Source organism: Populus alba, chromosome 13, assembly GCF_005239225.2.
Source record: "Populus alba chromosome 13, ASM523922v2, whole genome shotgun sequence".
NCBI classification, from domain to species: Eukaryota; Viridiplantae; Streptophyta; class Magnoliopsida; order Malpighiales; family Salicaceae; genus Populus; species Populus alba.
In genome coordinates this window covers 2,002,810-2,017,829 of record NC_133296.1, presented here as the reverse complement: position 1 = coordinate 2,017,829, position 15,020 = coordinate 2,002,810, and the positions used below count along the sequence as shown (strand labels likewise).

At 34.0% G+C, this 15,020-nt stretch overlaps 2 protein-coding genes across 4 annotated transcripts; both read left to right on the top strand.

Moving 5' to 3' along the window:
- Positions 1 to 1,626: 1,626 nt before the first annotated feature.
- LOC118053279 (probable nucleolar protein 5-2) lies at positions 1,627 to 5,679 on the top strand. Its single transcript, XM_035064499.2, has 9 exons — positions 1,627 to 1,739; positions 2,178 to 2,276; positions 2,439 to 2,480; positions 2,859 to 3,038; positions 3,129 to 3,293; positions 3,725 to 3,925; positions 4,276 to 4,773; positions 4,873 to 5,007; positions 5,090 to 5,679. The coding sequence occupies exons 2-9, from the start codon at positions 2,199 to 2,201 to the stop codon at positions 5,480 to 5,482; spliced, it is 1,692 nt and encodes a 563-aa protein (XP_034920390.1). The 5' UTR covers positions 1,627 to 1,739; positions 2,178 to 2,198; the 3' UTR covers positions 5,483 to 5,679.
- A 1,669-nt stretch (positions 5,680 to 7,348) lies between these two features.
- Positions 7,349 to 13,503, top strand: LOC118053280 (probable serine/threonine-protein kinase At1g54610). Of its 3 annotated transcripts, XM_035064502.2 has the most exons (9): positions 7,349 to 7,554; positions 7,701 to 7,817; positions 8,063 to 8,492; positions 8,814 to 9,098; positions 9,204 to 9,521; positions 10,002 to 10,229; positions 11,398 to 11,498; positions 12,186 to 12,303; positions 12,839 to 13,503. In XM_035064502.2, exons 3-9 carry the CDS (start codon positions 8,130 to 8,132, stop codon positions 13,169 to 13,171), a joined length of 1,746 nt encoding a protein of 581 aa, XP_034920393.1. In that variant the 5' UTR covers positions 7,349 to 7,554; positions 7,701 to 7,817; positions 8,063 to 8,129; the 3' UTR covers positions 13,172 to 13,503. The 3 variants fall into 3 exon arrangements, with proteins under 3 accessions (XP_034920393.1, XP_034920394.1, XP_034920392.1); XM_035064503.2 differs by lacking the exon at positions 7,701 to 7,817; XM_035064501.2 differs by having other exon boundaries at positions 7,349 to 7,817.
- The last annotated feature ends 1,517 nt before the right edge of the window (positions 13,504 to 15,020 follow it).

Genomic DNA, 15,020 nt, shown 5'->3' with positions numbered 1-15,020 from the left:
TCAAATTTTTTTTTTTCAAAAATTGGCAGTTCTATTTTGTTTAAATTGTTAGTAATCGATTGGCCTGCGACTTCGGATTAAAAGCCTTTTTTAATGTGAAAAAAGAATGTGCAAGAATTATTAAAATAAATAAAAAATAAATACATCTATAAATATTAAAAAATCATAAAAATTAATTAGGGAAGTTCATAAGTAGATGCATCTTGCATATTATGATAGTTGAGAGCAAGACTTTAATTTAAAATAATCTGAGTATTTTTTAGTAGTTTTTGTTCTTTTAAAGCAATTATGAATATGTTTTATCAGACATATTCTTTATATTAATTTTGACAGAAGTGTGCATGTTAAACTCACATATTATTTAGGATTTTTTAAAAATATATTAAAATAAATTTGTTTTTATACTGACACATCAAAATCATCAAATAACACTAAAAAAACCATCAATTTAATATTTATTTAAATCAAAAATATTTTTAAAATATATCTAAAACCAAAACAAAAGTGAAAATTATGTCAAATACTCCCTGGATATGCCTGTATTGAACTCGGAGGAGCAGTTGTGTCCATTATTCAGTGCACATGATTGAAATTGATCAGAAATATTTTATTTGATGTTTGATAAATCCTAAAGTATTAAAAAAACTAATGCCGATCACTACCAACAAATGTGTAATTCACTAAAGTTAGATATTTGACTCAAGTGCAAGCATGGTTTTTAAATTGAGGGTTTTATTTGAGATAGAAAATTGTTTTCTTAAAAGAAACGTTATAAGAGGGAGTTTTTTGAAATTTACTAAAAAAAATATAAAATTTATCAATATATAAGCTGATCTGATAATCTCTTTTGTTATAATTTTTTTTTGAACATATAAAAAAAAAAAACGTTATAATTATTAGATTTTTAATAGATATGTTTATATTCGGTTCTTACTTGGATATCTTTACATCTTTTTTAAAGGATAAGACTAATTCTATTTGAGTTCATGACTGTTTCTTTAATAAATGTTTCCTGAAAATCGAAACTTATATTCTCTGTTTTGTAAGAGATATAATAATATTTTAATTGCTAGACTAACACTTCATTAATACATATTAAAATATATTATTTTTACAATAACTCTCATCAACCATTATATAATTTCAAATAACAATAACAAATTCCACCAAATCTATTTAATATTATCCTGAATTCCAAAACATTGTAAGAATAAGATTTTTTAGATTTCAAATCTCATTAGAAAAAGATTAGGTATTCTTTAGTGAAAAAAATAATTAAAGTCTATTTGACATTGCGTTTACTTTGGTTTTTTGAATTATTTTTTATTTGAAACAAATTTAAATTAATATATTTTCAATTATTTTTTTAAAAAATTAATGTATTAATATTAAAAAATATATATATTTTTAAAAATATAATACCTAAAACACAATAAATTAAATTGGAATAAAAAGCAATGACCTAAGAAAAGTGAAAAGGAAAAACCCTAGTAAATAAACAAAACAAAAACAATCATTTAGACTAGCGATTAACAACTTCATTTTATTTGCGGAACCCCTAAACTACCCTCATTGATCACAGATGTCCACCAATCACAGCGAGTACGAAAAATGCCCAAGCCTCCCATATAAAAAGCGAGTACGCTCTAAGCTAGGTCTCCAATTTATAAAAGCCCTCTTAAAACCCTAGAAGCCAGCCCTCCCTTTCTCCTCTAGAGAACGCAGTTGTTGTAAGAGAGGTAAGCGATTTTTGTCATCAAAGTTCTCCTCTTTTTCCACTATTCTTCTCCTGTAAACCAGGAAAGACTCCTTGTGCATTAACTCTCATTGTTTGTTTTTTATTTTTCCGCTCCATGATCTCTGCTATATTTGGTTTCATAGAATCGTCTGATACTGAAGTGGGAGTCTTTTGTTTCTTCTTTTGGAGTTGATTCAGTGTTAAAAACGTTGTTTTTTTTTTTTATGTCCCTTAAAGTTGGTTTTTGTTTTGTTCCTTAAAGAATTACTCTCTGTCTTTGTTTCTGTTTTTTGGTTTGTTGTTTGTCTGTGAATCTTTGAATGCTTGTTGTGATAAGTGGGAAAATGGTAAATTGTGACTTTTTCAGTAACTGTTGTTTGAATGAACTAGGATGGTAGAGTAAGTGATTTTAAGTGATGGGTTGGTGTTGAATTTGCAGGGTTTTTAGAGCTATTGAAACATGCTTTTGCTATTTGAGACACCGGCAGGCTTTGCCCTTTTTAAAGTTTTGGATGAAGGAAAGCTATCCAAAGTTGAGGTAATCATTTTTTAACTATGTTTCTGTGTCTGTGGTTTGTTTTTCAGAGCAATTAAGATTTATTTTTCCGTTGTTTCTAATTTATTTTTCTGCACAAGTACTGTAGTATTACTAAAAACATGTTGGCCAATGTTAATCTTGCATTTATTCCTTTTGTTGCAGGATTTGGGGAAGGAATTTTCCAGCCCAGACTCAGCAAGAAAGGTTCTTTCTCTCATTTAGTAGAGTAAAACATTTATATTTGGAGTCAGACCTTGAAATTAATTTTCTGTTTTTGCTGAAAAATTAGTTTTCCATACCTCTAATGTGCTTTCATAAGAAAATCTAATGTTTGTGTTGTTATTTGGATTTTCTGGACTCTTTAGTACCTGTTTGGTTGGTTATAAATATGTTTTACTTGCAGAACCTGCTTTTTTTTTTTTTCTGATGACCAGCATTTCAAATTTAGACTTTTCTACTTTACACATCACATGCTCTTTTCAAATTGGTTGCCATTCCAGCTATGGGAATTTGTTTCTTTTGCAGTGCTTGTATTTAGCTTTATTGGGTTTGAATTTAACTGTTATTTGGTACCAACACCAGGTGGTGAAGTTGAAAGCTTTTTCTAAATTTGAGAACACGTCTGAGGCTTTGGAATCTGTTACCAAAATTATTGAAAGCTCAACCAGCAAAGGTCTGAGGAAATTTTTGCGTGCCAACTGTGATGGTGAGACGTTAGCTGTGGCTGATTCAAAGCTTGGAAATGCAATCAAGGATAAACTGGTCTGCCCATGTCTATAGAGATTTATTTATGGCAGTTATCTCAACTTTAAGTCTCTCTCTGTCTAACTCGGAGCGTTTTTTGCATTGCAGAAAATAGAATGTGTTCACAACAATGCTGTCATGGAATTGATGAGGGGAGTTAGGAGTCAGTTGACAGAACTTATATCTGGTTTAGCTACACAAGATTTGGCACCAATGAGCTTGGGTTTGTCGCACAGTCTTTCTCGATACAAACTGAAGTTCAGTCCTGATAAGGTATTTTCTATATATTCATGCACCTTGATTTATGTAGTTCAAGCAATTGCTGTATCTAGTTTCTGTCAATTTTTGTTGATACCTATATTATAACATGTAGGCTAACATGTTTATGGCATCTGTTCATTGATGTGCCTTTATATTTTTGTTTGGTTCCTCTTGGAAAATCCTAGAAACAACCTTTGGCTGTGAACAATTAAAATGCAAAGAATTATTTTGGTCATATATGATTCTGAGGTTTGATTTCGTTGTTGTATTTGGTTTTGTTTGAAGGAAGGCGGACTATTAGGTTGACAGAAGTTTGTGCTTTGCTATAATTATCTTTATTTCTTGTTGCTAGACTATATGCATCTAGAAATCGCTGATTATTTTAAAGTGCATCTATTTTTCTTTGGGGTGCTGCAATCATAATGCTTAATGTTCTGTTTTAGGTTGACACAATGATCATTCAAGCCATTGGTTTACTTGATGATCTTGATAAGGAGCTCAACACATATGCAATGAGAGTTCGGGAATGGTATGGTTGGCATTTTCCTGAGCTTGCTAAGATTGTACAAGACAACATCCTTTATGCCAGATCGGTGAAACTAATGGGTAGCCGTGATAATGCCGCAAAGCTTGATTTCTCTGAGGTAGAATCCATATTTTTTTTATTGTGATAGCATGGTGTTTACTCTGCGTGTGGCTATTGCGGTTACTCTGAAATCATCAATGCTGCCCATTTACATTATATTCCTTAATTTTATCCTGCTTTGATGCACTTGCATTACTGGCTCAGTCTTTTCCTAATTGCTGCTTATGAATGTATTATCAAATGTCATTCAATGAGCAATAATCTCTCTGTGATGAATGTTGAATACCCCCTTCACTGTTGTGAAAAGCATGCTGGATCATGAGGCCATTTGTAATCATATTATTTTCCTCTCATAGGATAAGATGGTCTCATGAATGTTTTACTAATCTCTTTCTTAAAATTTTGCAGATACTGCCAGAAGAAGTTGAGGCAGAACTGAAGGAGGCGGCTGTGATATCTATGGGAAGTGACGTTAGTGATGTTGATTTGATGAATATCAAAGAACTCTGTGACCAGGTCTTATCTCTAGCTGAATATAGAGCTCAGCTGTATGATTATTTAAAAAACAGGATGAATACCATTGCACCGAATTTGACTGCTCTTGTTGGAGAGCTTGTTGGAGCTCGGCTTATTGCCCATGGGGGTAGCTTGTTAAATCTTGCAAAGCAGCCTGGGAGCACTGTTCAGATTCTTGGGGCAGAAAAGGCTCTCTTCAGAGCTTTGAAAACAAAGCATGCAACTCCAAAATATGGGCTTCTTTATCATGCATCCCTGGTCGGTCAGGCCCCCCCTAAGATGAAGGGTAAAATGTCCAGGTCACTAGCTGCAAAAGCTGCTCTCACAATCCGATATGATGCTCTTGGAGATGGCCAAGATGACTCTATGGGACTGGAGAACCGGCTAAAGGTATTTTATAGAAGTTTGCCTATTGGGACAATTGCAACCTCTTCCTTTTTTTTTGGAACTTTGACTTTGGGAGCATGACTTTGACACTGTAATTTGTAGCTTGAAGCACGATTAAGGAACCTCGAAGGTAAAGAATTGGGTCGTTCTGCTGGATCAGCTAAAGGCAAACCTAAGATAGAAGCTTACGACAAGGATAGGAAGAAGGGAGCTGGAGGACTGATAACTCCTGCCAAGGTCCTCTTCTTGTCCTCTGAGTATGATCACTGGATTTTCTTTTCTTTTGCATGCAACTCTTTAACATTTTTGCTTTGTGCAGACATATAATCCTTCTGCAGATGCTATTCTTGGGCAAACACCAAATTCAACTGCTAGAAAGGTAGAAGAAGAGGAACCGGCAAAGGAGGCTCCAGTTACTGGTCAAGAGAAAAAAGAGAAGAAGAAGAAGAAGAGATCTGAAGAAGAAACAGCTGTGCCAAGTGACAGAAATGGAACTGCCGAGCAGGATGGGGAAGGGGAAGCCAAGAAAGAAAAGAAGAAAAAGAAGAAACATCAAGCTGAGAGCGATGGTGTTCAAAATGATGCTGAAAATGCTGACGAGGGAGGCAAGAAGAAAAAGAAGCGAAAACATGCTGAAGCTGTAGAGGATGATGAATATGAAACACCAAGCAAGAAGAAAGAGAAGAAGAAGAAGAAGAAGACCGAGGGTTGAGAAAATTCAACCAGTAGAGGTTCCTCGCTACTCGGCAATTTTGGAGTAGAAATTAGAATGCAACTCTTTATTTCTATATGTAAAATTTTCTCTCTATTTATTTGTTTTTCATTGCGGTTGACGTGACAGTGAGCATTTGTCAGAATCGGACGCATTATGCAAACATTATATTTGGTAAAATTTGGATAATTTCTCCCGCTATTTGCTGTTAGGATTAATGAAAAGACTTTGCAATGCCGTGAACGATCAAGCTCCACTAGCAAGTCAATTTATCAACGACAAACGGTGACAAGAAAGCAGTGCACCGCCATTGCTTTTCAATTTATTATATTATATTGGCCTTGGTACTTTTGAGCGGGCAGATACTTCTAGGAGAACGAAAGAAAAAGCAATGGATGGATTAACCAGGTAAATCCCTCCCTCGCTGTGCTAAAGAGGAAGATCAAAGTTGACCACGTAATTGATGGGGTCATGTAGGAATCCAAGGTGTGTGATAATGGCGGAGGTCCCACGGGATGTGTTTATCGAGGACAAGGTAGTCATGTGGTTGAGCTAAGCATGTCTTGGAAGTATAATTTTAAACCCTAGATTGAATACACTGGTGAGTTAGGTTACCTGTGCCATTTTTAACAGGATTTGGTTGGCTTAATCATTCTTTTTAATGCTTAATAATGGCGTTGGTATACTTTGATCCTATCACAGTGGAAGGACAGTGCATGACGCTCCATTGGATCCTTAAAGCATCAAGGAAATGTGGTTTTTTAGGAAGAAAAACGCCCGTGTATAAATTTTTTATTTTATATTTGGAATATTAATTTCAAAGGGAAGTTGTGAGTTGGAAAGGAGAGTGACAGCAGAAATGACAAGAAAAATATTTTAGGGTTGAATTCATGTCTTGATCTCAAGCAATGAACCCTCTTCTGTTTTTTATAACTTAATAATAAAAATAAGTTTTAGGATACTACCCCAATAAAAAAACAAATATCCTCCCAGCACCTAGGGCTATTTTAATGGTCAATATATATATATATATCTTTTTTATCATAAAAAATTTTAAACTATATGGTGATTGACTTGAAGAAGAATCTAAATGAGCTATAAAAATATATTTTGATTAAAAAAAATTAAAAATATATTTTTTTAAAATATTAAAAATGATTAATCCATTAAATTTGCTATCTATGTTATGAGACCTTGATAACTTTATAGCAAGTAAATAAAAAAAATATTAAACTCAATTCTTAATTAATGAGGAATGAAATTTAAAATAGAATTCAACTAAAAAAATAAGTCGAGTTAATCTGTTAAACTTGTATTATAAGATCATAATAACTTTACAGAAAGCAAATTAAAAAAAATGATAAAGCTCAATTTCAATCAAATCAATGTTAAAAAATAAAAATAAATTAAAAAATAATTAAAAAAAACATATAATATAACATGATTAACTTAACAACCAACTTAAATTAATCTGCAATTTAAATCAACTCAAACACAAAAATACCTCAAATTAAACCAAATTAACCTGCTGGCCAATCTTGCCATTTATATTATGAGACTAGATAAACAAAATTATTATATGATAAATTTCCTTCAATGGAAGAAATAAACTAAACCTTAAAATAATAAAAGTAAAAAAAAAAAAAAAAAAAAAACAAAGCAATGTCAGTGCTTTGTTTTGTGAGGAGGGAACACTGGATTCCCCTCCTCAATTAATCTATGTTAATAATTTGAATTTACAATAAAAAGTAAAAAAGAAAAAAAAAAGATGAAAAAGCAAAAAAAATATGCCCATTAGTTAAAGGAATAAAAAAAAGAAAAGGGAAAGGGAAATCTACATGAGAGAGAGAAAGAGCGCTAGTTCTTGTGGGTTTGACTTGGAACAAAACAGTAAGTGAAGTGCTACTGTTTTGTTTTCTTTGATTGATTCTCTCTCTGTCTTTCTCTTTCTTGTCTGAAACAAAAAAAGAAAACAAAGGAAACCCCGAAAGAGACCAAAAAACAATTCCTTCCCAACAACAAAATAGTGTCAATATTATAACATCACTTGTATTTTCTCAGATTCAATCAAAGTAAGTGTCTTTCTCCATTTACATCGCTTTCTTTAACGATCCACCTCGTTTTTCAGATCATTTTCTCACTTCTGCTTTGTCTTCTAAGCTAAATATCCTGCCTTTCTCAAATATACTGCTCTCTCCTTTTCTCCACTTGGGTTTAGATCATATTTTACTTCAATGAATCGTGAAGGGGTCTAAATCTTGAAGAATAGGTTTCTTGTGATTTGCTTGTATTCATATATCTCGTTCATGGTGTCAGTAATGAACTCGCTTGAACGGTAAAATTTCTATCTCCAGATCATTATTTTTTTACTTTTGCTTTTCATGTTTTTGTGAATCTTGAAAAGTCTGAATCTGGGCTGTGGATGTTTTTTTTATTTGGGAATGCGAGTTTGGTCAGCTGAGCTTATTTCACCTGTGAATTTTAAACTGTTTTGCATCATGTAGTAAATAGGATTTAGTGCACATTTGTTATTTTCTTGGAGTTGTTTTAATGCTCAGTGATTATTTTATTGATTTGCAGTGGTTTTTTTGCTGATTCCTGGGAAACCCAGATAGACCATGTGAGAAATGAGGTTTAGATTTACAACATGGGGTGTGTTCTTGGGAGAGAGGTATCTTCAGGCATAGTTTCAGAGTCTAAACAGGTTAAGAAACTACGTGTTGAATCCAATAGGAAAATAGAAGATGTTTCGGTGACAAAGACTGATACTACTTGTAGTGTTGTTGAGATTAAAAATGAGGAAACTCGGGGGGAGAAAGTTGATGGGGATAAAAAGCCTAAGGGAGAGAGGAGGTGGTCAAGGCCAAACTCGAAGCCAAGTAACCTGCCTAAACAAACACGTGGCGAGCAGGTTGCAGCTGGATGGCCACCCTGGCTGTCGGCAGTTTGTGGGGAGGCACTAAATGGATGGATTCCACGGAGGGCAGACACTTTTGAGAAGATTGATAAGGTGAGCGTCATTTTCAGAATACAATTCTTTTTTCCCCTTAGATTCCATGATTGCGGTAATTCTGAAACTAGCAATAGAATGGTAGTTGGTTTGTTAGTGAAGTTCTATCTTGAATGCCTGCCACAGATGATGTAGCAGGCATGTCATAATAATTAAGTAATCTCACAATAATGGTAACGTTTACTTCAAAATCAAAATGAAAGGAAATGTGGTCAGAGGCATTTGAGATGGGGTTATAGTATGGTCATTTGTTTTCCAATTTGTTAATGCTTACAGAGTTAATTGACTTATTCAAATTGTTTCCTCCATTCTTGATTATAGATTGGATCAGGAACATATAGCAATGTGTACAAAGCTAGAGATCTATTGACGGGCAAAGTTGTTGCCCTTAAAAAGGTTCGTTTTGATAATTTGGAACCAGAGAGTGTGAAGTTCATGGCTAGAGAGATCCTCATTTTGCGAAGATTGGATCATCCTAATGTTGTAAAGTTGGAAGGGTTAGTTACTTCCAGGATGTCATGTAGTTTGTACCTAGTATTTGAGTACATGGTGCATGATTTAGCTGGACTTGCTGCCAGCCCTGCAGTAAAATTTACAGAGCCACAGGTTAGCCCAATTGTGTCTTGAATCATTTTTAGAGAGGATATCCTGAGAGGGACAGCTATGATCGAAGTTGTTTTGATTTAACATCTACCAATGTTCACACTCCAGGTTAAATGTTACATGCATCAACTATTATCTGGACTTGAGCATTGTCACAATCGTGGCGTGCTTCATCGTGACATCAAGGGATCGAATCTTTTGATTGACAATGAAGGAGTACTCAGGATTGCGGATTTTGGATTGGCATCTTTATTTGATCCTAATCACAAGCTTCCAATGACAAGTCGGGTTGTTACTTTGTGGTATCGGCCTCCTGAGCTTCTCCTTGGGGCTACTGACTATGGCGTTGGTATTGACCTGTGGAGTGCAGGCTGTATATTGGCTGAGCTACTGGCTGGGAAGCCCATCATGCCTGGTCGTACTGAGGTATCTATTATTCTTGTTGTGGTTGTAATTTTATCTCTAGTTCAATTTCACCAGCCTTTTGATACTTGGACAAAAGATGATATTGCTCCAGTCAATTTATTTCTCAAAACTTGATGTTAAACTGCACCTATGTAATGGTGTGGTAAAAGCACTGATACAATTACTAGGGTTTATGTGAAAGCTCAAGATCTTTTGGCTTAATATTGAAGATTATAAACATGGAATCAGTGAGAAAATTAGCAAAGAACGTGAATATGAGTGTGATATATGACCAGTTGAATGTTTTGATTAGTTATGCCTTGGCAGTTAATCACTGTTCACTGCTTAGGTCTAAGCTAATTTCCTGGGAGAAAGGTGCATTCTTAGTTTATTGTGCTTCGGTTTGCGAGTGTTCAAAACTGCAAACTACTAAACTGCCAAATTACACTTTGATGAATTTTGTTCTTAATTCTGACCACTAATGTTTGCTTGATAATCTAGGTAGAGCAACTACATAAGATATACAAGCTATGTGGTTCACCATCAGATGAATACTGGAAAAAATCAAAGTTACCAAATGCAACCTTGTTTAAGCCTCGAGAGCCTTACAAAAGATGCATAAGAGAGACATTTAAAGATTTTTCACCATCATCACTTCCCCTCATTGAAACGCTTCTTGCAATTGATCCAGCAGAACGTCAGACAGCCACAGCTGCCCTAAAGAGTGAAGTAAGTCGTGAGATTTTCAATGTTGTTTTTCCCTTTTGGATTCTTCAACTTTTGTTAAATCTCTTTGCTTGTGTTATGGTAAGCCTTATTTTCTTTCTGTCAACTTCTGCCAAATTGGTGTCTTCTATGAGGGACTTGGAAAGTGATAGGTGTTGTCTTCTATGAGGGACTTGGAAAGTGATAGGTGTTTGTATTGTTCCGTCAATTCTGGATGAAATAAATTAAACTTGATACTGGATTATGGACTCCGAAATAATCTTATATGTTGTTCTTGTTGCTGATGTAATCCCAGAAGCACCACTGTGTTTGTATGCATCAGTGCTTCTAATTCCAAACTTCAAATGAACTGGAATTTGAAGGGGGGAAAAATAATTAAGTACCAGCCTGCCTGGTTTGCTTACTTATGTGTTTTAAGTAGTCCTGCTACTGAATTTATAGTAATCCAGAAATTAGGTAACCTTAATGGCTCACAGCAGTTGGAAACTGGCAAATTTATTGATTCTTTGTTTTTGATGACTCTGGAAACTTTCAAGTGGATTTCTTGTACCTTGAGTACACTCATTTCTTGTGAATTACAACTAATTAAAATATTTTTGATTTTGCTAGACCTTTAATTTTGTAAATATTTATTTCTTGCTACTTGTGAAGTTATGACAGTGTAGTTTCTTGCTCTCTGATTTGTACTTGGTAATAAAAGTTGAATAAGCAGATTAGAATCACTGGGTACAACATCAGAACCACTATCTTATATGCAGCACTTATCTTACCTCGAGTCTGTAAGGGTAAGGAATCAGTTCTTGGAAGTTTTCATCTACTGATTCTGGTCCCTCATAATCTTAATCAATCCCTTTTTTTTATTACATCAAATACACTTTTCTTTTTCTGGAAAACCATGTTGATTCCACTGTGGCTTCTGCCTCAATGGAAGTAAGCCTGATCTTGGCATATGCCTGATTCTTTGGCTTTGAATTTTTGCATTAAAGTAATGGTGTTTATTCATCCCACAAAAAAATTGATACCTCTATTTTTTTTTCTTTTGGGATTAAAAACTGGTGTAACCTATAAAAATCAGAGGCATTACTGATGATGGCTTCAAATTATGTACCAGATTTCTGTGTTGAAAATCATGCTTAATGATCCCCTTCATTGTGTAACTTTTGTTATGCAGTTCTTCACAACAGAACCTTATGCTTGCGAACCTTCCAGTCTCCCAAAATATCCTCCAAGTAAGGAGATGGATGCTAAACGACGAGATGATGAAGCTCGAAGGTGCCCTTTAGATATGCATTTGTTATTGTTTTTGTTCAAAGCTTTGGTAAAAATTAACCTGTCTCTCTCTCTCTCCTCCCTCCCCAACATGCACAGCCTTTTATATAGGTTGATGGATGGATAGATAACATGCACACATGCACACACAACCCTTGAATATTGATATTTTATTTAAAACAGTTATGAAAGGCATGTAATTGTATTTTTCTCCTAGTATTTGGTAAAATGATTTTTGCAGAAAATACACAGCTAAAGCATCGTTATGATTCAAGGCGAGTTTTTCTTTGATAGGTTTGAGAGACATTGAATGTGAAATCATCTACAAAACTATGAAGTCAAAATAAACAAGAGTTGGTACAAAGGAATAAAAGAAGGAAAATAAATTCTATAAACATTTAGTCCAGGTTTCCAAGGCAACATGAGCTCCATTTTGTTTGTTGTCATTCAGACATGTTCTGTTCTTTTTGTGCTTTCTTCTATATTTACCATTGAAGTTACCTAGAACAAATTTTAACATGATCATTATGCAACCACCATTATACTGTTTCCTCATTTCTTCCATTTTATATCATAGACAGTTCTGTTTATACATTCTGGACTGTGTTTTTCCTTTCATATATGACTACTAACTGTCTGTTATCTTTTATTTTCTCCTCTATAGATAATAGTTTCTGTTTGATTGTGTAGACTAAGAACTGCTAGCAAAGCCCAAGGTGATGCTGCAAAGAAACCACGAACACGTGAACGTCATGCTAGGGGAATGCCTGCATCCGATGCAAATGCAGAGCTCCCATCCAATATTGATGTATGTTTGATAATTTACTTGCATGATCTACTGTTTTGTTCATGTTTTGGTGCTTTCATTTACAAATTCTTAGACTTGCATACCATAAGATCATAGTTTCTGTCCATATAAATTGATATAGCAATATGTGATAATACAGTTGCTTCTTTTACACCCTGCTCATGGTGTTTGATTTGACCAAAGAACCTTTAACCAATGCCACTTGTGAGTTTTATTTCATTTAAATCTGGAACAGATATTGTTTAATTTTCAAGAGCTTCAGTTTGTTTTTTGCTACTTTTGATGTGTGGCTGAGAGTGTGTTGAGGAGCATACTCCATTAAAGCCACTTTTAATACTCTCATTGGTTGGGATGGTGTAAGACATATGAAGGATGGGTTGGTCCAATCCTTTCTAATTGGAAGGGTTGAAAAATGTGAGAGGATGGAAGGAAGAGATAAATCATTAACGAGAGAATTTTCAGTGCACTGATGACTTAAGTTCATTTTTTGCTCACAGCCTTTAACTGACAATCCTGTTCTTTCTACCTAAAACAGAGAAGGCGTCTAATTAACCATGCAAATGCAAAAAGCAAGAGTGAAAAGTTTCCCCCGCCACATCAGGACGGAGCACTTGGGTATCCTTTAGGATCTTCACACCACATTGATCCTGCGCTCGTTCCTCCTGATGTCCCATTCAGCACCACCTCATTTACTTACTGGAAGGAGCCAATACAAACTTGGTCTGGCCCATTGGTCGATCCTGCTGGTGTTGGTGCTCCGAGGCGAAAGAAGAAGAATGCAGGTGACACACGAGAATTGTCAAAACTGCCAACTGGAAAAAATAAAAGCAGAGATACTCAGTTAAAAGGAAAGAAGAGCATGGCTTGAAAACTTCAGTGCATCTATGGAATACCAGATCTGTGAAACTGGTGATTTTCCATACTAAAGAGTCATTACTGCAATCTGTGTACTGAAACAACAGGCTTCTTCACACGTAGAAGAATATATTTATTCAGTTAAAAATGCATTGAGGGGTGAAATCAAAACTTCTAAACTATTTTTCTCATGTAGATTTCTTCATTCCATGGTAGAAAATTTTCTGCTTTATTTCGGGGATGGTGAGAAACTTCCATTGATACGCATATTTTTCTTAGTCTTTCCAAGTTCCATGTGACTAAGTTCTGTTGAGATTAGTAAAAGAAACTAATAAATTCTTAAAAGAGTTCCAGGTCGCCCCAAGCTCTTTATTCCTGTTTTTTTATCACAGCAATTTTGCTCGAATGATCCCCATGCATGATTTCATAGCATTGTATAGTGAACATCTTGGTGTCATTGTCTTCTTCCTTTTCTCTTTCTGGTATGGAGGCGAAATCAATATTATTAAAACTGGTCTGGCCTTGATCAACCTGATGACCTGCTTACACTGTTTCATCATCTAGGATCTAGGTTATGAAAGTAGATTGGTAACCTGGTTCACCTCTTGGAACTATATCATTTTAGATTTACTTGGTCAGCTCAAGTTTATGACTTGGATCTTGAGGCGGGTCTGAGTCGGTTTGGTGAAATAAACATTGATAATGTGGCTGTGGTATTTTGATTTTTGAAGAAATCACCACATTCTTATAGCATGCACCAAACTATTGCTGCCGCCAACTTGGAAGAACCAAAAACTGCTTAAAGAAATAGTGATGTTTAAGAAGATCAATTAGGCATTTACAGAATTAGCAGCACGCGCGCTGAAGTAAACTTTTTTCAATATGTTTAAAAGATGATAGTATTTTTTAAAGAATTAATAGAAATTTAAAAGCCGAGTTATTATTGACTTTGTTAGATTCAATAAGCTTGATTAAATAATAAAAATACTGAGGAATAAAGTTGAAAAAAAAATAAAAAAAAATTAAAACAAAACAAATAGCAATTAAAAGAATAATGATAAATTTTGATGTAAAAAAAATAAAATCAAATGTTAAGTAATGTAATTGAAAAATTAATTCAATTAAGAGAATGAAAACAAAATTTAATAGATGTAAAAAATCAAAGGAGGATGAAATTGAAAAAAATTTTAATTTTAGAAATTATTTAAAATACAATAAATAGTAATAAAAATAAAATGACCAAATTTGAAAGGAAAAACTAATTAAAAGTTCAAAATCTTTTAGGGTTAAAGTAGAAATCAAAGAGGAGAAAAAAAAAAGCTAATAATTTCAAACCAGAGGTCCCATTCATCACGCACATTACCAAAGATTAAGAGGTCGTCGTGAGGATTCAAATATCATCGTAGAAGCTGGCATTTGACTATTAAATAACGCTCCACACGTTCCTTGAAAAGTGGAAATATAGTCACGCGTATCCATGTGAATAACACGCGCTATCCACTTTTTAATATTAAATAATATTTTATATATGCTGATAAATCAAATATTGTTTGATCGAACATGATACCAATAGAAAAACATAATGAAAAAAAACTAAAAAGTTCCAATGAGCTAGTTAAAGAAAAACCGAATTTAAGGGTTTAGAAGTTATTTTACTATTAAAAATAAAAGTTGAAACAGTCCCTGTATACTAATTTAATATTTTTTTATTTTAAAAGATAATTTAGCTATTTTATTTTAAAAAAATATTTATAAAAAATTCATATTATCCTTGACAGCGCACCAATTTTATTTTATTTTTTTGTTGAGAAGAGTTAAATCACACGGTGCCAGTAATTTTGAAGCTACAAATTGATCACGAC